Below are 27555 nucleotides of genomic sequence, written 5' to 3'. Positions count from 1 at the left end.
CAGTGGATTCCGTCTCCTGGGATCACCGAGCCCCTTGAGCATATCTATCTCCAGGCCTCCATTCCACCATTTGAGACTTATCACCTGCTCTTGAAAGCTCTGAACTTCTGTTGAAGCCCTGATGGGTCTCAAACTTCTCTTCCCAGGTGAGAGAAATTCCCCGAGTGTCACCTTGTACAAATATCAAGATGAGTTCTCCCAGGTTGCTAATTTATTTTTTCACTCACTTACAGTTTCTACAGACTTTATTATCATGGTATGAGACCTAAGGGACCACGAACATTTTCCTTCCAATGCAAATATACTTTAAACTCATTTGGAGAAGGAAATGAAGGTTACCCAAATGTCGACAGCTGATAATCTTCTCAGCCTGGGCCTTGAGGCATCAATGCTCCAGACCCAAGTCCCAAAGAAGCTCATGGAAATAGAGCCTAAGTTTCCATATAGCAGGGTTTCTGCCTCCATCAAGCCCCCTCCAAACTGAGGGCCTCCATGAAGTTCTGCCCAGTTGGCCCCCAAATGGTGAAAAAGTGGGGAAACTTCTGAATTTGGAAATTGGATCCACGGGTTTAAAAACTGGCTCTGCTGTTTTTCAACTACGTGAACTGAATGTTGGCCTTTTAAGCTTCAGCTTTCCCATGTGTCGAATGGGGATGAGATGTGCCCTCCCAAGCTCACTGAGTTCTTTGTGAGGAGTAAACAATAGCTGTGATAACTCTTTGCACATTCCTAAGCATATTTCAAATGAAGATGTTGCTAACACAAACATTTGTGTGTGGCAAATACAGCGTGTTTGTTTATACATACATACACATAAATGTTTTAGCATATGTATATATGTACATTTATGTACACATATATATGAATACATATTACACCTTCAGTTAAAATAAAATTTTTAGTTAGTTCAAGAATCTTTGTGGAAGAAAGATTATTATTGCCCCAGAGACCTAGTATAGATGGTTAATGAACTAGAAACCTTACCTATACTTGTTGAGCTTCCTAAAAGCCATGGCAAAAATAGACTTATGGCAGGTTTGCTTATCTTCTTTTACTGGATAGAAGGAAGCATACATACATATTTTTTATGAGAGATACTAGAAGGGGAGTTATCATATATATCCTTACATAAGGGATCCTGAGGAGACACCAGTCAATATCATAATATCATTTTTTGCTCAAATCCTCCATTAGTCCCTTTTCCATCAATGTTGTGATACAATATTAACCTGGGATTTAATGAAGCCATTTACATTCAAGGATTCTGTCTGTTTGTTGTGCTTTATAATGGCGTTAATGCTATTAATTAACGCCACTAAATAAGATTAATGGGTCTCAAAGTTTCTTTCCCCTCAGCATTTTTTATGAATATGCCTAGTATGACGTCTTTCCTGTTGCATACATTGGCACTGACCATCTATTTGATGTTAGGCAAGTGATTTAAACTCTCTGAGTCTCATCATTTGGAAAATTTTGATACCCATAGTATCAAATTTATAAAAATGTTTGTAAATACAAAATGAGAAGATGTATGAAAAAATGCTTATCATGGTGCTTGATGGGCAATAAACACTCAATTAATATTGGCTATCATTCTTAGAATATCACAATTGGTATATATGAGGCAGAGTGTGGAGGTACTCTAAAGAAAGAACAAGCAAAATCTGTGGGTGCACAGACATTTTTAACCCATCAATCAAATTTGAATAGACTGTGAACAGGGTGTGGGAGGAGGGGATTCAAGAAGGAGAAACAAAATTAGCCAAGTCCAGGGTATGCAGAGACCAGGCGACATACTGGATTCATCGAGGAAAGAGAGTGAGATTTCAAAGGAAGATTGGGAATGTTGTACTTATAGAGAGACAAGTGGAGAAGTGAGACTGTTCTTCTGCAGACTCTTCCTGGAGACTGAAATTTGGTCAAGTTCCATCTTTTACATCATGGCCCCCAACTTTGCATACTCATAAACTCAATTTATCTGGATACAGAGTTGAGAGGAGATTCAAATAAATCAAACCTACAAGAGACTGATGGAAATAATAGGCAATGATTATTTTAAATCATTCCTTCTCTGCAAAAACATCCCTAAGACTTTCCTATCTCAGAAGTCTGGATTGTCCAAGACCTTCTACATCCAATTGTCACCAAGTCCTACTGGTCCCACACTCTAAAATTCTCTCCAATCCATGTGCTTTTCCCATCTCCAGAGCCATCATCCTAACCCGGAATACCATCATCTCTTGCCTGGGAAACTTCAGCAGCTTCCTAATTGGTATTACCAAATCCACTCTTATTTACCTCAAACTCATTCTCCAACCACAGCAAATGCAAATCGATACTATATGTATCTTCATTTAACAGTCGAACAAGCCAAGACTCAGAGAGGCCATGATGCCGAAGAGACTGAGCTGGGTTTGAACCTGTGCACATAAAAATTCCATTGTGCGGTCCTGTGCATTTAGTGCCATGCTTCATGCTGAGTCATAACCCCACAAAGTGGAATCTGGCTAGACTGAAACCAACAGGAGTACCTCAAAAGCCCCAAATCCCCCCCCAACATCCATGTTTTTCTCTTTCTCCCACCAGACATGGCCAGCCTCAATCCCTCGCTCAATCTTGAAACACCTGCTGGCCCTGCCGTTAACATTAACAAATAATGAGGAGCTGTACTAATAACAATTATCATAAATTGGCCTTTGATTACATCTGTCACCTGAGACTTTCAAAGACTTTACAAACATCAATTAGTAATTGCAGCTCAAAGGATCGCTCACAGAGAGAGGAATCATTAAGGTCAGCTAAGAGCTGTGCAGGGAGGCATGAAGGACAGCACTGGCTTAAGCTGGTTTAGAACTGAGAGGCACCAGTCCCTAGTGGAAGGTCGAAGCCTCTCTCCATGAGGCTCAAAGGAACCACACTTCTGACATCCCAATTAGGGGATAATTTGTACAGCTGTTCCATCGCCTCAAAGTCCTGCTGCTGAGGAATGGGAAGCATGAAATGTAGTTTTGGAAAGGAGCTTACAGATTATGCAGTTCCATTCTTTTGGCAGAAAAAGAAACTGAAGTCCAGAGTGGGGAAGTGATTTGCCCAAGGTCAGAGCCACAGCTTGAACCTAGTCTCTCACACCCTATCTGCATTTGTTTACTCTGCAAAATTGTGCCATCATGGGCCATGATCTCCTCTATAAGAGCTATTGATGATGATGATGTTGATGATGATGATAAAAATCCAACAGTCACTACTAAGGGCTTGCTCTGAGTCAGTGGGGATGATACACAGATAAATAAGATACAGTTCCTGCCCTGAGGGAACGCACAAATCCAGCGGGATAGACAATTATGAAAACAAATTTGTACAATAAACTATATCAGGAATCACATTGGCAGAATACCCTGGGTACAATTGGAAGCCTGGAAGTGGAGGGGATGAGGAGGTGCTTAGGAAAAGTCTCATAGAAAAAGTAATATTTGAGCTGAGTATTGAAAGATAATCGGGCTTTTTCCACGCAGACAATAAGGTGGAGGACAGGGCGCATCCTGCAAAGGGAGCACCTGGAAAGAGGCCCAAAGATTGGGAATTCCATGATACATTTGGGGAGATTTGGTGGGGTTGGTTCCAGGGTGTAGAGAGAAGACCAGAGACAGAGAGAGAGCAGTTAATGGGGGGCATTGCATGCCATGAAAAAAGCTTGGAATTTATTCTGTTGAACACAGGGAAAATGATCTTGTCAATAATCCCAATATCAATTTATTACAATTATAAAGACATGCATGTATACTTCTTTGTATCTTTCAGGCACTTGTACACTCAAAATTTTGTTCAACCCAGTGAGATGTGTACAGGGTATTGATACCTCATCTGTAGATGAGGACACTATGACTCAGAAAGATTAAAGAATTTACCCAAGGAATTTACCCAAGGTTACTGAACCAATGAGAAATGAAACTAGAATTCGAATGTCTAACTTCATTCATTTTTTATGGCACATATAATATGTGCCAGACACTATGCTGTCAGTGAAGAGGATAGGCAAGTCCCTTCCTTTCATGATCTTTCCATCTGATGGGGAGCATGGAAAGTGACAATTAGTAAATATACAAAGAAATAATTTCATATGGTGAAGGATGAGAACAGAAAAGAGTGATATGAGAGAGGGTGACTGGAGAGTGCGGCAATTGAGTGGAACCATCAGGGGAGGCATTTTTGAGGAGGTGACAGATAACAGAACTCAAATGATGAGGTGGTCAAGATCTCAAGGCATTCCAGGCAGATGGAACAGCAATGCAAAGGCCTTGGAGATGAAATAAATTCAGCACATTCAGGGATTATATCCAAGATCAAGATGGCTTGAGGGAGAAAGTGGTAAGAAGCTTCTCAGAAGAGATAACAGTGTTGGCTTATGCAGGGCAACTAGAGTCAAGGGGAGAGGTTGGGATTTTACCCTTAGTCCACTGGGAATTCATTGGAGAGTTTTAAATGGAAAGTAGTGGGATCTGACTCAGACAATTAAAAGATTATCTGGCTAACGGTGGGGGCAAGGGGGACGGACATTGATTATCAGGATCAAGAAAGGCTGTAGACAAAGTGGACAAGAAGCTGCAGGCTAGAGATGGGGACAGTTTACACCAAGGTGGTGACTGCTGAGGCCAAGAGAACATGATGTGTTCAGTATATGGAAAAATATTTATTGTTCTCTCCTTTTAAAAAATGTGTTAATATGGAAATGTTCAAACATGTACAAAAATAAAGAGGATAATAGATTCATTTCTGTATCCCCATCACTCAGCTTGGCCAACAGTGATTAATCCACGGCCAATCTTTTTTCCTCTCTACCCCAAATCACTCCCTCTGCTTCGCCAAATATTTTTAACTCCTTATTTCAGGTTAATTTCAATATAACAGAAAAGCCTGAAGAATAGTATAAGGAGCTTTCATAAACTGTCCACCCCAATTCCTTAATTGCTCACAGATTACCATGGTTGCTTTATCATTCCATTCTCTCTCTCTGTCTCTCTGTTTCTATCTCCCCTTCCCCTTACCCCCTCTATCTGTCTATTTGTCTCTCGATCTACTATCAATTGATCAATCACCTCTTTACACTTAAACATCGAGGCGCATTTCCAATACAATGCAATTACAGGAAATTAATGTTGATGTAGTACTGTTAGCCCCAACTTTCCCAGTTGTCTCAGTTATGTCCTTTACATTAAATTTGTTAAAAATCTGATCCAGGGTCACATGTTACATTTAGTTGTCATGCCTCTTTAGATTCCTTGTATCTCAATCTTTCCTTGGCTTTCATGACCTTAATTCTTGAAAGTGACAGGCCGGTTATTTTGTAGAATGTCCCTCATGTTGGGTTTGTCTAAGGTTTGCTCACCATTAGATTCTGGTTATGCCTTTTTGGCAGGAATACTGCAAAAGTAATGTTGAGTTCTTAGTGCATCATATCAGGAGGCATATGATATCCACGTGTCTCATTACTGTGATGTCACTTGGATCACTTAGAGTGTTGTCCACCAAGGTTTTCTCCACCATAAAGTTACTATTTCTTTTTAATGTGTATGCGTTTTGTAAGGATATACTTCTAGACTATATAAACATCTTGTTCTTCATCAAACTTCATTTCTCAGTTTTAGCATTTGTTGACAATTCTTGTCTAAATCAATTAGTAAGGTATTTGCCAAATGATGATCTTCTAATCCACCATTCCTTCTGCAAGTGTTTGTGAGGATGAGCTCTCCTTTGTCCCCTGTTTTTAATGTATTCATTTATTTCTGTTAGTCATAACTTATAGACTCTTATTTTATTCAGTAGGTAACAACCCATTGCCATCATTTATTTTTACACTCAAATGATCCCAGTCTTAGCTGGTAAGAGCCCCATCAAGTTGGTTCCAATGTCCTTTTTTCTTTTAATATTTTGCCAACTTTTAATCATGTAAAAGCCATACACCTATCTTTCATTCTATACACACACACATTTTTCAAAGTAGCAGGATGGAGTTACCTGGCAGGGGAGACACCATGATCACGAAGGTGTTTTTCCCAGGGCCAGGCTCATCCATTGCACTCCCATGTGCTGACCCCTGTGATTTCCCCAAATGTGGGAAACTCAACTGCGTAATTCGTGGTAGCGGGGGACTGAATTTGTGCTTTGCCCTGAAAGAAAAGGAGGAGGGAATATATTTTATTTAACAGCTTGTTAGCTTGACCCATCAATTTGAACATTTAAATAAACAGTATGTGACTTCCTTTTGTCCCTCTGCCCAGGCCCTGCAACTATAAGGAGGGAGACTTCAGGGAAGTACCTAGGTCCTTCTGACAGGTCCCTATCAGTCCTTGAAAACTTTCTTTCTGGCACAACATTTTCTGCTTCCTCTACCCCAATCCCATAGTGAGAAATTATCATTGCTACTAGGCTCTCTAGCTGAACATCAACCCAAGCTGTGCAAATATCTATATAATTCCCTCTCTCTCTGTCTCTCTCTCTCTGCCCCCTTCCACCCCACCTCCATCCCTCCCGTTCTCTTTAAAACCACAAGTTTATAATGATACCCCTAATTCCAATCCAGCGTCACAGGATTCATTCCAATCTTCACCCCCGTACTCATATTTTAACTTACTTCTCTTGATAGTGAGAAACTTGACTTTCATTATTCTCAATACGTTTACTTATTTGTTCAACCCTAGAATACCCAGAAGATATTTTCAGAATTACTAGCCTATATCATTTTGTAAAACAAACTTATTAATTAGGGTTCAATATATACTTATAGTTCTTTCTATATTAAGTGTGAGGCTGTATAAAATATCGTGTTCAAAAGTTACTTGGTTTAGTTCTTTTCCTGTCCCTAGGGTATGGTTATATATTTATTGAAAATACAATTAGATTCATTTGTTTCTTTTTGTTTCTAATTTTAGATTCACTTTCCCCATCCTTATTGGGTTTTTTTGGGAGGGGATATGTAAAATATTATAGCATGGTTCCAAAAGCCTAAGCTGTACAAAAGAAGTGCATGGAGAAAAAGTACACATCATTTCTTTCACCCCATTCCCACCATCTCCTGAGGGAAACAAATGTTAGTTTCCTGTAAATTTTGGGGGGAAAAATAAGAAATTCATGTATATTTTATTTCCCCTCCTTCCTATAGAAAAGGTAACATAATATGGATGCCTGGAAACCACTTTGTATTACTTCATGGAGGATTTCCACATTCTTTTTTACAGCTGCATGGTATTTTGTTATATAGCTATATCTTAGTTTATTCAATTACTCTCATACTCTCGTGTATGGACATATATGTTGTTTCCAATATTTTTCAATTGCAAATATTGCTGCAACAAAGGAGTGTGTGTGTGTGTGTGTGTGTTTGTGGGTATACACACACATATATATATTACTGTTGGAGGTATGTCTTCAGGGCACATTCCTAGAAGAGGAATTGTTGGATCAAAAAGGGGGCAAATGTGTAGTTTTGCTAGATATTTCTAAATTTCCTTCCTTAAGGGTTCAGTCAATTTGCATTTCCCCCAGAAGTGTATCAGACTGTTTCTCCATATCATCGCCAACAGTTTGTGTGGTTTAACTTTAATGTTTGTCAAAGTTATACGTAAAAAATTTTATCTCAATATAGTTTTACTTTTCTTGTTATAAGTGAAGTTGACATCTTTTCATATATTTAGAAGACAATTTTATGTAATTTTTGAATTACCTTTTTATGTCTTTGCCCAATTTTCTATCAGATTTTTTTATCTTCTTTCTCCTCAATTTTTAAGAACTATTTATATATCAGGGATGTTAAGTCTTTACCTGTGCTATATGTTGCAATTTTCCCAGTTGGTTATTTATCTTTTTTTGGTGGGGGAGGCAGTGAGGAAGATTGGCCCTGAGCTAACATCCGTGTCAGTCTTCCTGCATTTTGTATGTGGAACGCCACCACAGCATGGATTGATGAGCAGTGTATGGGTCCATGCCTGGGATCCAAATCCCTGAACCCTGGGCCACAGAAGCGGAGCACGTGAACACAACCACTACACCATGGGGCCGACCCCTGTTATTTATCTTTTGACTTTGCTTATGGTGTTTTTGCCACACCAAAAAAAATAAGAAATTCATATATATTTGTCAAACGCGTCAATTATTTTCTTTTTTATTGCATCCAGAGTTTGAGTCATAGTGAAAAAGCTTTTTCTTACACCAAGGTTATAAAGGAATTCACCCATGTTTGCTTCTCGTACTTGTATAGTTTCGTTGTTTTTTTACATTACAATTTCTGATGTTTGGTGTTTAATTTCGTACATAGTGTAAAGTATGGATCTAGTTTTATCTTTTCTTCGCAAATGCTGTTACTTATCCTAGCAACATTTATTAAGAAGTCCATCTTTGCCCCCATATTTGACATGCCACTTTTCTCATATTTTAAAATTTCGTATGCTCCTGGGTCTTTCTCTGGATTTTGCATTCTCTTCCACTAGCCTGTTTACGCACTAGTACCACACTGTCAGAATTGCAGAGGCTTCATGCTTTAACACCTGGTAGGGCAAGTCCCCCCACCTGGGTTTTCTCTTTCAGTGATTTCCTGGTTCTTCTTCCGTGTTCATTTTTTCATATGAGCTTCGTGTCAACTTGTCCAACTCAGTAAAAAGCCTACTGGTAATTTTACTTGGATTGCATTAAATTTATGTATTAATTAGGGTGAAGTGACATCTTTAAGACGTTGAATTATCCTAGCTGAGAACAGAGGATATCTTTCTATTTGTTCAAGTCCACTTTTGTGCCTTTTAGGGGTGTTGTAAAGTTTTCTTCACATAGGTTTTAATCTTCTTGCTAAATTTATTACCAAAGATTTCATCTTTGTTGCCATTGTTAATGAGATTTGCTGTCATGATGTCCTCTGACTATTGGTTGCACGTTAATTTTATATGCTTTTAGCTTTTGTCATTGATTCTCTAAGGACTTTCAGATATACTGTTGCATCATCTGCAAACAGAGATATTTTAAAGTCATTTTCAAATTTGCATGCTTCTAATTGATTTCTTTTATCCAATTTCACTGGCTAGTACTTCCAGTACAATGTAAAGGAGATAGAAGACATCCCACTCTTGTTCTTGATCCTAGTGGGAATGCCTTTACTAGATCCCCATGAAGTAAGATGCTGGTTTTAGGACTAAGATATATAATTTTATCATATTATGAAAATATTCCTCAATACCTATTTTCTTGAGTATGTTCTCTTTTTAATCAGGAATTGGGTGTTGAGTTGTGTCAAATTCTTTTTCTGCATTAATAGAGATAATAATATGATTTTCTCCTTTGATCTATTAATATGGTATCTTATTTGAATGGATTTCTTACCATCAAACCAACCTTCCATTTCTAGATCACATTCCACTTGATCATGACATTTTATTTTTCTCAATGCAGTGTTGGATTCTGCTTGCTAACATGTCATTTAATAGTTTTACACATTCAAATTTGTAAAATTGGTCTATAATTTTCTCTTTTTTTCTTTTTTGTATTATCTTTACCAAGTTTAGGTGTCAATGTCATGCTGGCTTCATAAAAAGAATAAGAAAGTTTTCCTTCATTTGCCATGCTTTAGAACAACTTATGTTAGGACTATTTTTGTCTTTAATGGCCTGGTAGAAATTCCCTGGGAAAATATCTGGACACAGTGGGTTTTTTATGGGGTATTTCCTTGTTATTTTCCTCTATTTCTTCTATGGGACTCAGTCTAGGTTTTTGTTTCTAATAGAGTCCATTTTTATAAGCTGTATTTTCCCAGGAAATTATCAGTTCCATTTAGCTTTTCAAACTATTTCCGGAGATCCGAAAAGTAGTCTCGTTTTTTTAAATTTTTTTTTCAATGGTTATTTTCCCCTTGTCATTTCTTATTTTGTGGTTGGTGCTCCTTCTCTTTTTCTCTTTTTTCTACCATTTTTCTCTTCTCTACTTCAATAATTTCTACTTTTGCCTTTATTATTCCCTTCTATGTACTTCTTGACTCATTTTTTTTTGTTCCTCTTCTAGATTTTTGTGCTGGAAATATAGTTAATTTTTTTATGCCTTCATTTTACTGATATACTGTCATCTGCTCACTGCTTTAAACGTTTTCCATAGACTCTGATATGTACAGTTTTCGTTATATTATGTTTAAAACTATTTACATTTTTGTTTACAGCTTCCCCTTTCACCCAGGAGTTGGTCAAAAGAAATTATTTTGTAAATTTCCAGGTGGCGGGACCTGTTCAGTTTTTTAATATTGTTAATTATTTCTCATTTTATTACATTGTAACCATAGAAAATTCTTATATTGCTGCTTTATGGAATATAGCGATGCTTTCTTAATTAGCTAACATGTGGTCAATTTTTGTGAATGTTTCCTAAGCTCATAGAAGGTTTTTCTCTATTATCAGGCTGTAGGGTTTGATCCATATCCACAAGGTCTTTTATTTTATTTTATGTTAGCTCTTATATACCCTTGTCTATTTTTTTGCCACTTGATCTATTTTAAACTGACAGTAGTCTTCTATTATTCTTGCAACTCCTGTCGTTTCTACTTTATAAAGGTAATTATTGTGAGTTTTGGTTCATAGATATTCATACCCTTTATATTTCTTGGTAATTGTGGGTTTAAGCATTAAAACGTGTCCTTTGTTATGTTTAATGCTTTTCAAATTGCTTTCTACTCTGTCTGATATCAAGATCACTATTACTGCTTGCTTGCTTGCTTTTTTTCATTTGCCATTTATCGTTTCTCCCTTTCCTTTATTGTTGCCTTGTGAATTCCTTTGTTTTAGGTGTGACCTTTGTATACAGCAGGTAGCTGGGTCTTACTTTAGCAGACAATTTGAAATCTTTTTCATTTAATTAGGTGAGTTAAACCCATTCACATTTGTTGATATGCCTGATGTGTTTGGTCTCAACTTGATCATATATTCTTTAGGTCATAATTTACTCTGTTAATTTTGTAATACTTGCTGATGTGTTTTTCTTACTCTTTTATTTTAAAATTTCTTTTGATATTTAGAACGGTTTGTATTTTTGTTCTTGTAGTTACCTTTGTCCTTAGAATTTTCAACACCTTTAATCCTCTCTTTTCTTATTTAACCCTTTCCTATCTGGTTTGTCAGCAATTTTTTCCAGCATTATTGAGGTATAATTAACAAATAAAATTATATGCATTTAAGGTGTATAATGTGATGTTTTGATATACATATACATTGTGAAATGATTACCATAATTGAGCTAGTTAACATATCCACCACCTCACATAGTTACCACCGCGTGTGGTAAGATCACTTAAGATCTACTTTCTTAGCAAATTTCAAGCATAGGACACAGTATTATACAGATCTCATTCATCCTGCATAGCTCTTGGACCAATATCTCCCCATGTACCCCACCCTCCGGCCCCTGACAACCACCATTCTACTCTCTACTTTCATGAGTTCGACTTTTTCAGATTCCACGTGTAAGTGAGATCACGTAGTGTTTGTCTCTCTGTGTCTGATTTATTTCACTTAGCATAATGTCCTCCAGGTTCATCCACGTTGTTGCAAATGGCAGGCTCTCCTTCTTTTTTAAGACTCAGTAGTAGTCCATTGTCTGTATATCCCACATTTTCTTTTCCCTGCTCCTAGCAGCCCCAGACTATTCAGCAGGGCTAATCCACTCAGTGTTCTGGTTGGCATGAGAAAGAAATGGGCCTCTTGGGCAGCATCTTGCATAGCTGGGGAAGCCGGGCACTCACTATGCTCTCATTTTCCCCTGTGGGAGAAATCATGGGCTGAAAGGAACTCTCTTGGCACGGAGCTATGCCACCTTGGGTGACAGGTGACATGAGTAAAGTGAAATTGCTCCATTCACCCTCTTCAACACGTCTATTCTCAGACTTCCTGCTCCAATGGGGTGCTGGGACCTCTGCTGGACTTCTGAGCTCCCACAAAGGTACTATCATCCATGGGTAGTTGTCAAAATTATGTTTCATGGGAAGATGAGTGCTGAAAACTCTTATTCCACCATCTTTCAGACATCACTGGTTTGTCAGTTTTTGATGGTATCTGTTGACTTTTATCTATTGCCTGTACAATAATCCATGAAGTTATTCTACCCTCCCCTTTCCCTATTTCTTCTCTTTCTCATTTTGCTTCCATTATTTCTACATTATCAAAAAATATAACAATTAAATATTCTGCTTCCAACAATGTCTCTACCTTGTTTTAGTCTTAGATTTACAATTACATATCTTAAATGCTTACCGTCAGTCCTTTTGCTGAAATTTCCTCATCTCTTTGTTGGATGAAGTTTACCCTCTGGTATATTCCTCAAGAAAGACTCATGAGTAAAGCATTCTCTGAGTTATTGAATATTGAAAGTTATTTTCTTCTAGCTTTGATATTTGAAAGACACTTGGATAGCTATAAAATCCTTGGTTTGTACTTTCTTTCTTTGGGTTTCTTGAAAATGCTACTCCATATTTCTTGACCTTATGTCTTGATTTGGAGACATCTCCTGACAGCCCAATTCTCTTGCCCTTGTGAACTATTGATCTTTTTTCCTGGAGTCCTTGAGAATTTTTTTTTTAATTAAATAGCTTTACTAGGATCTTGGAATTCATCTTTCCAGTCTTTGGGTCCTTTCAATATGTTGGCTCAGGCTTTTAATTCCAGAAATTTTCCTTGGATTATTGTTATAAATCCTAGCCTATCCAATTGTTTATTCTCTCTTCTCAGGGATTTTGAGTCTTTGTCTTCCCTTTAAGTCACTCTTTCACTGACCCTTGTTACCTTTTTCTTTATGTCATTTTCATTTTCTTGGTTGTTTTGCTCTTTCTTCAATGCCCCATATTAAAATTTTCCTTTGGACAGCTTGTAATTTAATCTTCATTTCTGAAGTGCTTTTGTCTTTTTTTCTTTCTCGCTTTCCTGAGTTCAATCAACTCTCTCTCCTCTTTTTTTTGGGGGGGGGGGTGATTTTTAAATACATTTCAGTTTTTAATCTTTTCATTTCCAATTCAAAGTTGTTTGAGGAAATTTAATTCAGTTTGGAATGTTGTGTTACAAGTTTCTTCTGGTTTGTAATTGACTTTTGAGGGGATGGATTTTTATCACTTGGAAATTTTATTTTCTGTTTTCTTCATGTAGTAGCTTTATTTGGCTCCTTCCATTTATTCATTTTGTAGATTTAAGGGGGTTTACAAGATTCCTAGTTCAAAAGCACACTGTTCTGATAGGGCAGTGAAGTACGTTTTTTTAATGGATGGCTGATTTTTTATATCATAGGGGACGGTGGTTGTATGTTCTCTGACTTGTTGCTGCTGTTGTTCATTTTTTATTTATAGGTTCTTAAAATTCCCCCTTTTGTCTCTTTTGCCTTTCATCATCCAATCTCCCAACGGCACTTCTCCCTTTTTTTTCACCTTATTTTCCCTCATAGGTGATACCTATTGAAGATTATCACCTTGAATTATGTATGCTTCCAAGTCCTTTCCACATACTCATTGCCTTAATCTACCAGGATTCTTTTTCATATTTCTCACACACATAAACTTGGTCTTTATTGATATCATTTTAGATTAATCTTACACCCTCTGTTACCTTACCTCTTTTCTCTTCCCTGTTGGTTTTCCATATGGCCCTGTCCACAAAGTCTTGTGTTGAGAGCCTTAGAAATATTTCATTCATCTATGGTGCTTGTTTTTCTACTAACAGGGACTGTGAAGTCTTAAGGGTTCTCTGTATTTCAATTATGCTGAGGTTGTGGATTTTGTATAGCTTTATTTTTTTCTTCTTGTTTTCCTCTGTTGTTTTTGAAGCCTATGTGGGGAGATTTGGTGTTAGATGGTTACCATTTCTTCAACTGCCGAGAGCCAGCAGGAATTGATTGGTTGAGGGAGATGATGGAACTAGAAGAATAAAGGATAAATCCTAGGAGTTTTTTTAATTAATTAATTTCTTTATTTATTTTCGGATGTACATCATAATATATTTCAGATTCTGTGTAGATTACATCGTGTTCACCATCTGAAAACTAAATATAGTCCATCCCTTCACATGTGAGCCTAATCACCCCTTTTGCCCTCCCCCCTCACCCCTTCCCCTATGGTAACCACCAATCCAATCTTCTGGGTTTTTGACTTAATCAATTGAGTAGGTAATGGTGACACTTACTGAAATGGGGAAAACTGGTAGTGTATAGGGCCTCGAGTGGAAATGAAGGGAATAATAGAATTCTCTTTTGGAGGTTTGTAAATTTATTGTGAATATTTCAAGTAGATGGATGGATATATGAACCTGAATCTCAGGAATACCAGTGCTAAAAGTAGAAATTTGGGAGTCATAAGGACTCAATATTTAAGGCCTTGTGACTGAATGCAGTCTCTTAGTGAGAGAATTCGCATATAGATGAAAGAGGATATAAAACTAGGCCACTCCAATGTTTGGAGGTCAAGCAGATGATAAATGCCTAGCAAAAATTTAAAAATGGATAAGGAACAGATAGTTAGGTAAGAGAAAAACCTAGAGAGCAGAGTGACCCAAAAGGGAAGAGGAGAAAAAGAGTCAAGGAGGGAGTGATAGTTGCAAGTGATGTTGATGAGAGATTAAGGAAGACGGGGTTGGAGCAGTGACCACATGAAAGTTTTTGTTGACCTTGATGAGAGCAATCTGATTGAGGTGAGTTCCAGAGAGTCGTGGAGGTGAGGAAATAGAGTCTGCATCTAGAGAGAGAAGACAAAAGATCTTCAGAGCTTGAGTCTAATTGTGAGTTTTCTGAATGGGCTTCCATATTACTTGGGAGCGTCCTCCCTTAGAGTCTGGCTCAGGGCACTGGCTATTGCCTGACACAGAGCCTAGTGCCTTCCAGGAAGATCTCATAAGGTTGGTGGTGGATACCTATCCAGTTAGAAGAGTATGCCACCAATAGCCAACTGTCCCACAGCCTGCGGCTCTGCTTTGCCTCTTCCTTTTGGTGACTGAGGGTCTGCAGATTGCGCATACATGCTTATTAGGGAGCTATAGCTCAAATGCTACTCTGGCCCTCTCCTGCCTTAAAAAGCATTCCTCACTCATTTTTTTCCAGAAGATTAGCCTGCCAGGTTACCTAGTTCTAATGGTTCTGGGCTGCTCAAAGTTTCCAGAGTCTGTCTGCCTCTGTTTTCCATCATTGGCCTTCTGATTGCTCAGGGTCCTGTTTCACGTCAATTTCACATCAAATGTAGAATTTCTCTACATAAACTGCTTAGCCAGTTTTCCAAAACATAGCTGTGCTCCAATGTCATTGTGTGCCTGTGGACAAACCAAGAAAGCAGGGCATCTGACCTCAGTGGCAAAGACCTATTTGCCTATAGAAACCTCAGAAAAGAAGACCATTTGCTTAAAGGTCACTTTATGTTTTAGCCTGGCTTAATTGTGTGACCATGCAAATTTTATTTAATTTTGTTTCATGAGGAAAAAAAATGAGCATTCTGGTATTCATCTCATAGCCTTGCTATAAGAATAAAAAAATATATTCAAAGTAGGTACCTTAAGATAATAGAACTTTTCTCTCTTTTTTTTTTTTTAAATTTTGGTGGTGATTCTTTCCGGAACTGACACATGCTAAGTGGATGAGCCACACTGAGGCCAAACAACAGCTTAGGGATCAGTGCAATGGAAGAAAGTCAAGGGAAGATAGGATGCAGGAAGACCAGACTGAGGACCCAGCAGTTATCAGCACCAGAAGCCCAGACTGACCCCGAAGTGTGGGGTGGGGTGGGGTGGTGGGAGCTCTCTGGGCTCAGGCAGAGCCGAAGTATGCTTTCCAAAGGTGAGGGAGATTGGGACACGATCTGTGCAGCCACTCTCCTGGTTCAAGCCACTACCATCTCTTGGCTAGACTATATCACCACACTCTTCCCGCCAACTAATTTCTCTTGCACCATAAGTTTATTCTCTATACAGCAGCCTCTACATTTTAAAAAATGTTAAGTCTGAAATTTTTATTCTTCCTGCTCATAACTCTTCGTTGGCTTCCTATTGTTCTTAAAATATAGACCAAAACTCTACAGTCTAAAAGGTTCAACCAGACATATGTCTCTAGCTTCACCTCATATCATTCTCCGTGTACTTCATTATGTTGTAACCATACCAGACTTCTCTATGTCTTCGACTGCACCATACATTTTCCTACTTTCAGACCTTTGCGCATCTGTTCCTGAGTCTGAGACACCCTTCCTTGATACTTCATATATCTAACTCCTATTTATCTTCCAGGTCTCAGGTTAAATGGTCCTTGCTCAAGGCAGTAAAGCACCCTCCTTCCCACCCACATCCCGTGTCCTCTTCCTTACATGTATGTAGTGCCTAGCTCTTCTTCCTCATAGTGTTTACTCCAACTTGTAATCATACATTTACTTGTGAGAATAGTTATATAATATTTGTCACAAATATTAGAAAAATAATGTTTGCAAGCTCCTTGAGGACAGGGACCATGTCTATTTTTCTCATTCTTGTAACACCAGTATCCAGCACAATGCCTGGCCCACGGTGATCGTTCAATAATGATCAATAATCAGCAATGATCATATCAATAAATATTTGTTGATTGTCTGACCAAAGTAATAAAGAGATAAATGGAGGTCCCAGCCCAGTCTTAGAGGAAAATTAAGACACAAGTCAAAGCAACTGGTAAAACTATGGAAAGACTGGAGTCAGGGCTAAATCACATCATATTAAGTGGGGCAGCTCAGTCTTAGAGAAGACAAAGGCATGAGTTAGGGTAACTGGGAAAACTATTTGAAAACTGTGAGGTCAGGGCTAAATCCCCATCCTACTGAATAAGGGAGTCTAATGGGGCAGCAGAGTAAGAATTGTATGTGTTATCCAGGTACCTAGGGCTTTTTGATCAGGTTGGCAGTACAATTTAACCTAAGTCCTTATGGATAATAAACAGAAGCTACGGAAATACTTGATGCCTTGGACACTACACTGTAAGCCCTTCAATTAGAGAGATAGCCTATAATTTCAGTAAATAGTTGAAGGATGGATGGATGGATGGATGGATGGATAAATGGATAGATGGCTGAATGAGTCAGACTTGGCCTAGTCTCAAAATGGAGGTTATAAGAAGATAACGAAGTAGGCGTGAGGCATTCTGGGAAATAAAGTAGGTGATAGCTTACTGAAAAAAAGCTATTTGTTGTTGGGCTGGGGTGATGGGGAATGCTGCTAAGAAGACAGTGTACTGCGAAAGCAGGAGTACTGCCAGTAGCTGAAACCAGACTCAGCATTTGAGAACTTGAAGCAACCTTAGAATCTCCTGCCTACCCTACCAAAGTAGCCTTCTCCACCCCTTTCTCTGTCATTTGAGTCATGGGGAAATTGAACCACAGAGAGGTTCAGTGACTTGTTAATATTGCACAGCCAGTTAATATTACACAGCACTGGCAGAGCCTTGAGTAGAAGCATGTCTCAACAGAAGCACAACAGGACAGTATATTTGACCCAAGATGATGTATATCTGTGTGCAGATTTGCAAGTCTGGAGTGGCAAGTGGGATGTGAGTGAGGTTAAAATGATGGAGAAGTGACATTGTATTGTACTGTGGAGATAGAACAGAAAATGCAATAAATGTTTTTCCTTTTTCCAAAGCCTTATACAATCTTGGCACAAAGAAAGTGTCCGTTTCCTGTTTACTGGACTGATTGGGGGACTTTGGGTATATGTGTACTGGCCAGACTTCCCATATGATAGGATGCAGAATTTCTAGCATGTTCCTGACTTTCTTGCCAGCAGTTCAACCACGCAGAAGGTCAAGAAAGTGACTCAGGACTTTGTTATTCTGTACCTAATTCAAACCAACAAAGACAAATTGGTTATGGAATTAAAGGCATCAGGAACTTGGGCAAAAGTGGATATGTCAGTGTCATGTTTGTGAGGGTCAGGGAGAGTTAAACATAGTCGGACATACCCTCTGGATTATAGAAAACAGATTTTAAGAGATGCGAGGTGGAGGAGGTGAGGTTAGGAAATGGCTCACAGTCATGCACGCAACTGTGGAAGGGAAGATGATTCTGAGGAGAATTAGAAAATTCTCACAAATGACCCAATGAGAAAGACAAGGCAATAAAATAAACATGTGGCTACCTGGGATTCCCTTTAATGGGACACATTTTAAAGAGAACGTTCCCGCAAAACGCAGGTTGGCATTCACCTTTATGGGGAGGAAGTGACAGAGAGGGAGCATGAAGGAAACTTCTGAGGTGCTGGTAATGTTGGTTGTTTTGATCCGAGTGCTGGTCATAGATGTGTATTTACTTTGCGAAAAATTCAGCAAGCAGTATTTAAGATTAGTATACTTGTCTGCAGGTATGTTATACTTCAAATTAACTGTGTAATAATTTTTAAGGTTCAGTATATTTCCTTCAAGATTTATTTTTAAATGCTTAGTAACATGCAAATCTTTCTTGAAATATAGCACACTTCAAATTTCATATGATTACCTCAAATGAATACTTCATATATTTGAACCATGATGTGTTGTATTCTTTTAACATTCCTGCATTTTCCATTTTATAAAATAAAACAATTATTTATTCTAAAAAAACTTTCAGCATTAAAAAAAATAATAAAGAATAAGAGACACTTGTTCCAAAGAAAAGTCATGTCAACCCAACCTTCTCTCTTCAAGAGAGTTCTTGGGCTGATAGGTTGGGAAAATGCAGTAGAAAGAGTATCAGTATCTGAAGTGAATTTGACCCTATTCTTAAGCTATTTTGGTGGAAAAATACAGCAGTAGGATCTGAGTGCATAAGCAATTGACGAGATGAGTGACTAGTTAGATAACCAACCAAAGATTCTAATGAACAGATGAATGCCAGTCTGGAAGACAGATTCTAGTAGGTGCCACAGAGCTCTACTATTGGCATTTTCCAGGTCATTACTTATATTAATGATCTGGATGAAGTTAGAGAAAAATTATGTCCAAAAGCTTGCAGATGGTGGAGAATATGATGATAGGCTGTAGTAATTGAATCCGTCAAAGAAGATGGAACTCAAAAGTGGTAAATGTGACTCTGTACACGCATTCCAGAAATGCAGTCACATTTATGTATGTAGAATCAAGCTTATGGCAGGTATTTTTTTGGTGGAGAAAGTTGATGGCACATCTGTTGTGATTAATGAAAAACTGTATGTTGGTTCTGTTAATAGAAGCCCAGTGTAAGTCAGGCAAATAGAAAATAGTGATAATCTAGGTAATCATATACTGACAGACAACATGTAGACTGTTGCTTCCTGTTCTAGTCCCTTCTCATTAAGAGGGACAAACTGGAGGATGTCCCAGGATGAATAGCTAGGATGGTTCAAAGGGCTTGGATTCTTGAGGAGCTGAAGAAGAAGAATGTTAATGAACCTGAAAACCATCTTTCAATATCCAGACATCTTTCCTATACAAACAGTGACAGACTGTCTGTAGTCTGAGGAATAGAATCAAGACCACTGGGGTTAATTACAGGGAGTCTTACTTGGTTTAATAGAAGTGACAGTTTCTAGCTTTCAGAGAAGTACATAGATGAAATAGACTCTGCTGTGGACATTACCATTTCTTCTCCACTTCTAGGTGCAGAGAGGCCTTCGTTTCCTCACATCACTAAAGTTAGGCGAGGCCTATGACTGGCTCTAGCCAATGAAACCTGAGTAGAAGTGAAGTGTCACTTCTGATTCAAATCATTTAGTTAGGAATGTTGGACTCTTCAAATGAACACTGAAGCCTTGTGTTAAAGTGGAGGTTCCAGCCTTGTGTCTCTGAGTGACTACAATGAATAGAGAATCTCCGAAACCACCACACAACCCCCTCAGACCCAGCCATACACCTACATTAGATATGTGGCTGAGTGGAAAGTAAGCCTTTGCTGTTTTTAGCCACTGAAGTTCATGGGTTTTATTACTCCTGCATAACCTTTTCTGTCCTGACTAACACAAGTGCCTTCAAGATGCGGTGGTTCCTTATGAGTGAGCATTAGCGAGACAAACATCGGATTCTTGGGACTCACACACTTGCATTCTTTGCCTTTTATTGTCATTCCGACACTACATTCAGACATTGCTGAGGGTATAACTTAGTCAACTGGAATTTTCAACCGGTTCCAGGAATCTCCGGGGAGACAATCCCGATGAAATAGGCTGATTCTCTTCCTAAGCTCACTCTTCTGTAACTCTATTGCATGCCCAGCAACATCACAAATTCATGGATTCTGTCTGCTTGAGGAACAGCGAACAATAACTGGATAGTTCACCCAGCAAAGATTCTATTGCCACACAAACACACACACAATGTTATCCATGAAAACCATGAGGACCACCAGAGATCTCAGGACCAAAGTGACTTTTTGAACATGAACGTTGCAGTTTGATTCTTAGACATTCGTATTGACTGGGCTATTGCCAAGCATCTGTTTCAGTCCGTGCATATAGAGGCTTTACTTGTTTATAACAAAGTTTCCCAAGGATGCCTTTGGTACCATCTACTAACCTATGCAACTGAAGGAAGCATACTGCATGCCACAGAGTACCCACTTAGTGTTACTCTTAAAGTTGTTCTGTGCTGGGCAGTATCTGATATGTTCATGAAATGGTTCCATCTGAGGAAGAAGCTTATGAGGTGATGGGAGCCAGGAAGTGAAAGGAAAAAATTATCCATCTAACCTGAAGAGAAATGAAGAAATAGAATTAGAAGGTGATTCCACTGAGGGGAAAAAATGGAAAGGACAAATTTAAAATTATAATTAAAAATATATATTCATGGATATATATACAAATATATGTGTATAATTTTTATGTATATAACAAACCAAACCCACAGCTAATTAACTGGAGCATCACTTTTTTGTTCACAGGAGACCAAAATCAACTGTGTTCGTCTGGCTACGAAAGGTATGTTGGCATGTCCTTGTCTGTCTTCAGCCATTCTTCAACTATTTAAGTATTTCTCCCTCTAGTTGCAAAGGGAAAATTTAGGCAGTGATGACTAAAGACAATAAGAAAAAATTGTAATTTATATTGCAGTCCTTTGCATCGAGGGATTAATATATACCTAGGGTATACATTAATAACTAACACTATGAAAGCTTAGTAAGATTCAAAACGTTTTTGTTCAATCAATAGATGGATGGATGGATGGATTGATAGACACATGAACTGGTGCATTAATAGATGGAGTGGTGAATATGAATTTACTCAAATATTCTTCTACTATATATTTTCATTGTATTTAGGTCTGTGTTTATGTGGGTATTTTTTAAAGCATGTCTGTTAGATCTATCTTCTGGGTTTTGTGCTTTATTCAATTGATGCATAGCTTTCAAAAATGAGGTGATTAGTTTTGGTGTCTTCAATAATGAGAAAACAAACACTGCATTGTTTTGTAGTTGGCATTTTCAACACTTATCCCAAAAACTAAGGCAGCATTGTTCAGGCTCATCACTTTTTGTTTTCCTAATTATAATTGAATTTCCTGGCTCTTTCAATTGGTACATGTTTCTGTTTATTACTCTTTAAAAAAAATCAATGAATGGTTTGTTATCATTTACCCTATTACAAGGTTGAATAGTTAGAAATCAGGTTTATCTTTTTGTTATAGAATTGATATTTTTAACAACTATCCTCATCATATAAACATACCAAAATTGGGCAATTCTAGTCTGTTCCCTGAATTTATTGGTAGCATATATAGTTTCATAGGTTGCTTCCATGGGGATCACAATTGTAAATATAAGTAGGCATATAATCAGATGTATAAACTATAAACAAACGCGATGACCCAAGTATGTATATACATATGTGAATATACACACATGCACACAAATACAGAGGAAAACACACAGGTGGGCGGAGGAGAAAACACGTAGAGAGAGAGATCTAAAGCTATTTGACAAAACATGCACCAAGACCTATCACGCATGGCTCTTATAACTTTGAAGAAAATCAGATCCATATGCAGGCAGAATAGGGAAGATGCAGGAGGAAGGAGAAGACAGAGCACTAAGGGCTAACTGTGATAAGAACTCACCCTGATTTCACATAAGTCATGAGAGGCTGGCACGTCCCTAACTTGTCCCCTCTCAGAAACTCAAGCTGCTGGACAGAAAGAGATAAAATACTCTTTGTGAGACAAGGAGAATTAATGGCCTGCAAACAAAAGTGATACAAATCACAGGCCTTGGCAGACATTCCCACTGAAGAAAACAGATAATCTAGAAGGAAGAACATCATCAATTGGATAGTGCTGGAGCTCTGGACTGCGAGCAGGACAGCTGGGTGTCTGCAGCATCCTGCTTAAACAGGCAGCCAGAGGGGAAGGGAACTTACGGAGAAAGCTTCTCCAGGATGGGGCTGCTTGGCTCCCCTATAGCTCCTGACCTCTAGACAAGGAAGGGTTGACGTGATAGCTCTGCCCTCCTTGAGGTATGTGGGAGGCTAAGGACACCCTCTAGGACATAAAGCCTCCTAAAGAGTAGTTTGTTGGATCATATTTTCTGAACTAAGGGTTGGGAACATGTGACTGGACAGGCAATAGGTACATGTGGGGACTTCAAGAGAGAATATTTAAAACCGTACTTTCCTGGTGATTTCAAGACACGCTGTCCTCGTAGACATAGAAGCCCACCATGTCGCGCTTCTCCAGAGTTGCTGATCTGCAGGAGAATTGCAGTGGTCTTTAAAGAACTAGAGCAGAAGAGCTCTCTCCCTCTCCTTAGCATAAGGATTTCTCCTCTTGTTTGACCATTAGGTTACAGTCTTCCTTTAGCGGAGTGTGTGCACATGCAGGGTGTGTGAAAGGACAGGAACTCATGGATGAAGATGAATGCCCAGCTAGCCAAACCCAGGCAGGGCTCGGAGGAGTCAGAGGCAGATGTGGATTCCAAGCATCCACACCCTTGTTTTTCCACTCAGTGAGGGCTGTCCCAGAGATTCAGGGCTCTGGTAGCACTTGGGAATGGGTCAGAGAGCTGGATAATGCAGAATGCCAGTCTGCCACAGTCAGGGAGTTATCCTCTGTCGGTACTACATCAGGCAAGAAGGATGCTTGGTAACTGAAGAGAAAAGGGAAAGAGAAGGAAACCTGTCTTTGGTTAGTGTCTACTCTGTGCCTGGCATTACCCTTGGAGCATCCAGGGTTGATTAAAGGCAAGCTCTATCTAAATCTGTGCAGTGCCCATGAGGACTTTGGATCAAGGATCTAAGGCCAGGCATCAGTATTTGACCCATCCCTTTCCCAACTACATGTATCAAATTTCCCTCTTCGTGGGTTTGCTTAAAACACTATTCCTTTTAATAGAGGAAAATACTGTTCTGGGAATCCCACCACCATCGGGGTGGTATAAAGTCCCAGTGGCAGATTCCAGGGGCCATCTGTCTCCCTCCAAGCTCCTCCACCACTCTGTCATGGTGGCACCTTCCTCATGGGTCTTCCAGCTCCTGGAGTGTGATCATATGTGCAGGCTTGAGGCTAGTGATCTGGTGATGAAGCAATTTGCTAATGTCCTCTCCCTGAGCCTCATGATTCCAAGCAGTGTCTGTGGTCACCTGAGTGGGTCCCACAGAACTGGAGGGTGCCGCTCAGAATGGAACAGCCCTGAGCACTCATTCAGGGTCCTTTTGACCTGACATGAAGCCCAGTGCATTTTCTATTAGATACTACACCTGGCTCCAGCATGTGCCTCTAACCTTGTCTGCCTGTAATGTCGCTGTTAGTCACCCAAGCTCTAATGTAGTGCTGCCCAGTTTGAAGATTTGCAAAGTAAGGGACCTGTTTTAGTTCTCTATGGCTGGTATACCAAAGTGCCACAAACTGAGTGGCTTAAACAACAAAATTCATGATCTCATAGTTGTGGAGCCTAGAAGTCCAAGGTCAAGGTGTCAGCAGGGCTGGTTCCTTCAAGGGCTGTGAGGGAGGGATCTGTCCCATGACTTTCCTCTAGCTTTTGGTGGTTTCTGGCCATCTTTGGCATTCCTTGGCTTGTAGAAGTATCATCTTGATCTCTGCCTTCAACTTCACATGGCGTTCTTCCTGTGTGTGTGTTTGTATCCAAATTTTCCCTTTTTATAAGGACACTGGTCATGTCAGATTAGATGCCATTGTACTCCAGTATGACTCCATCCTAACTTAACTAATTACATCTGCAAAGACCCTATTACCCAATAAGGTCACATTCTGAGGGGCTGGGGGTTAGGACTTCAATGTATGAACTTAGGGGGACACAGTTTAACCCATAGCTGGACCCAGGCAGTTGGGGCAGTGTCCCTGTGGTTCCCATTGAGGCCTCTGCTCCTTCACCATTCAGTGTGACCCAATAGCTTTGTAAGAGTGTGCAAGGAGCAGGAACCAGCCCTGCCAGAGGGGGCCTTGGCAGTGAGCTGAGGACCAGATTTGGCTCCTGTTCTTTCCAAAAACTGAGTGAGGCTGCCTCATGCAGAGGAGCTGCATGTTGTGTGGAAGGAGCGCTGGGCAAGGGGTAAACACAGAGGACCATCCCCACACATCAGATGCTGGGTCTGTCGCAGCAGGACAGTTCTGGACCCTACATCATGGTGGAGCATCAGCTGCTGATCCAGTCATGGTTCTGGGGCCTGAGCATGGCTGGGCCTCCTGGGGCAAGCCCCAGCACTGCTGTTTGAGAGGAGCTGCTTGGTCTTAATGAACCACTAATTTGCCAGTCACATTTTGCCATGGCAGGTGGCTCCTGGCATATAGTTGGCAGTCAAAAATACCTGCTGAAATGAGTAAATGCATTTGGCGTCAGCATCTCACTCCAGCAAGGCTCAGAGATTTTGAGGGTCTCACTCAATCTTCCTCAAACTCAACGGCACCATATTTAAAGTGATCCTTATGTACCTATTCATGGAATATTTTTTTTTATTAACCAAGTTTCTGTGTTGTATTTCTTTTATTTATTTATTTTTTTGGGGTTTTTTATTGAGGTCACAATAGTTTATAACATTGTGAAATTTCAGTTGTACTTTATTATTTGTCAGTCGCTTTATAAATGTTCCCCTTTACCTCTGTGCTCAGTCTCAACCCCTTTCCCCTCTGGTAACCACTAATCTGTTCTCTTCGTCCATGTGTTTGTTTATCTTTCACATATGAGTGAAATCATATGGTGTTTGTCTTTCTCTGTCTGACTTATTTCGCTTAACATAATACCCTCAAGGTCCATCCACGTTGTTGTGAATGGGACAATTTTGTCTTCTTTATGGCTGAGTAGTATTCCATTGTGTGTGTGTATATATATATATATATATATATATATATATATACACCATATCTTCTTTATCTATTCACAGAGTATTTTTTAATGTACCCACTGCCAGTGACTTGCTGACAAACGTGCTCTTTGTAAAAGAAGAGCTCTTATTTGTAGTCTTTGTCAATCTCCAGGGTGTAAATATCCCCACTATGTCCAATTTCAAATAACCAATGGTTTAACAACTGCCTTGCAAAAAATTCCCGAATGTTTTACAACTGACTCAGTGAGCCGGTGCAAGCCCTCTCCAGCACATAAGACCTTTACCACCCAGTTTGTTATGGGGATCAAATGATACAATATACTTAAAGGTGTTTTATTTACTGCAAAGTGTTTTGGAAAAAATTTTTTGTTATTGTTGATTACTATTATTTCCTCCACTTAGGCAGCTCACTCATTGAGCATCTACGAGCCAGGCACCTTGAAAGGAACTGGGGTGTTCATGGTGAACCAGAAGTCATGCTTCCTGTCCTCAAGGAGTCTAGTGTGGAAACAGACATTAAGTGAATGATTGTTACAGATAATGGTGGAGTTATGATTGTGGTCAGTGCTTCCAAAGAGAAACGAAATATACTGAATGGGGACTGACAGTAACAGTGCCAAAGCCCCAGACAGTAATGGCATGTGTGTTCCTGGCCATTGTCTGGAGCTCTGCTCCTCTGGGACTGGCGCAGTGTAGGAGACTTTGTGGCTCCCCATCCCTCCCCATCCCTTCACAACTAACACTGGGAATCGCATAGTGCCTAGAGCATGGGGGAGATTTGGGAGGCCAGCTGACTCAGGACCTCAAGCTCTGAGAAGAGTCAGCTCCCTAGACCCCGGCCCACGCCCCTTGAGTTTGGAGAGGATCTAGTGGGTGGGCTCACATACCACCAGGGGGCAGTATTTACTTACAGAGCCTGGGCAGAACCTCAGATTGAAGGCATGGCTAAGAGACTATGGAGTGGGAGTTTGGTATTTGCTAGTACAGGGGTTAATTCTAGGATCAGGACAGGCTTATCTGAAAAGCTCTGAAGGCATTCCTTTTCATCGATGATCACTTGGGGTCACTGCCCCAGAGTCACATTTTTTTTATGTTATTCCTCAGTCAGGGGTTGGCTATTATTAACTTTGACTGGAGATTTAGAGGAGTCAGAACATGAGTTCAACCATAATGGGGAAGTAGAGTTTATCAAGGAGCAGGTAAAAACTAATGGGAGCTCCTCTTAAGACAGGTTCTCTAGATGCAGATCCTGAGGCAAGGATTTGGGTGCATGTGATGTACTGAGGGAGGGTTCTCAGAAGAAATCTGTAAGTGAGAGAGGAAAGTGGGATGGGGAATGAAAAAAGGCTGAGCAAGAAAGTTTTCTCAGATGAAGTCAAGCCTAGGCTAAACCCAGGGTGGCGTGTAAATTTCTCCAAAGTCGTACTGCCTGAGGCAAGAAGACCAGGGTTTCTACCTCCTCCCCCATAACAAGCGGTCTTTGCTCTTCCCCCTTCCCTCACCCTCCCCTCTCCCCTCCATCTCTTGGGTGGCTCCAGAGGAAATGGTACCCCTGAGCTTTGCACAAGTCTCTGGAGAAGTCACAGGTGTAAACCCTTAGCTTCAACACTCACAGTAGCTGTCGGGTGACACACCAACCTGAAAAGGGGATTTGCAAGTAGCACCAACAGCATCTATACAGAGCTCCTATTATATAGGGGATGTATTTCATCACTGGGTTGTGGGAAAGCAAAAAGGTAATTGAATTGCTCAAATAAAAGAGCTGAAAGAAAATTGTAAAAGCCCTTTGCTAGGCACAACTCTGGCTCTGGGAATCTGCTCAGAGCTGTAGAGAGAAAGCTGCAGCCAGTGGGTCAACAAACATTAAGTTTTGGGTTAGAAACAGGAAACCATTATTCGGACTTTGAAGGGAAGGCAGTAGAAATTCAGCGAGCAAAAAAGATCAACTTAGAAATTAGGTTTAGTTCTTATAGTTAAAACAGGAACAGTGAGAAAGGGCATTAAGAGGGAGTTGCACTTAGACCCATTAAATAATGTTTATCCTACATTCGGTAGATGGGGGATGGACTCCATTTAGGCACCAAGTTGAAGATGTAAGCTGAACATGCTCAAAAGTGACCCTTGGGAAACTGGATCGTGTGAAAACTTGGAGAGTTAGACTTCCAAAGTGCTGTGGGAGAGAAGACAACCCTTTCCTTGGGAGATGATCATCCCATCTGGTGGAAGATGCCCTGGGCTGCAGCTGCTCAAGGATGTACCGAGTCTCTCAATTCATGCCCTTCTG

The 27555-nt window shown here is 39.7% G+C and overlaps 1 protein-coding gene and 1 non-coding gene across 2 annotated transcripts in view; both read left to right on the top strand.

The window, feature by feature from the left end:
- PTPRT (protein tyrosine phosphatase receptor type T) overlaps nucleotides 1–27555 on the top strand; it is a 1006957-nt gene that overhangs the window by 801800 nt on the left and 177602 nt on the right. The window contains exon 13 of the mRNA XM_046677949.1: nucleotides 20882–20918. Coding sequence (XP_046533905.1) covers nucleotides 20882–20918 — 37 coding nt within the window. The remainder of the gene's footprint in view (nucleotides 1–20881; nucleotides 20919–27555) is intronic.
- Nucleotides 6005–6167, top strand: LOC124249254 (U1 spliceosomal RNA). The gene has a single exon (XR_006891324.1). It is a non-coding gene; the product is annotated as a U1 spliceosomal RNA (small nuclear RNA).

The sequence above is a fragment of the Equus quagga genome, chromosome 12 (assembly GCF_021613505.1).
Source record: "Equus quagga isolate Etosha38 chromosome 12, UCLA_HA_Equagga_1.0, whole genome shotgun sequence".
NCBI classification, from domain to species: Eukaryota; Metazoa; Chordata; class Mammalia; order Perissodactyla; family Equidae; genus Equus; species Equus quagga.
This window is presented reverse-complemented; position numbering and strand designations above follow the sequence as displayed.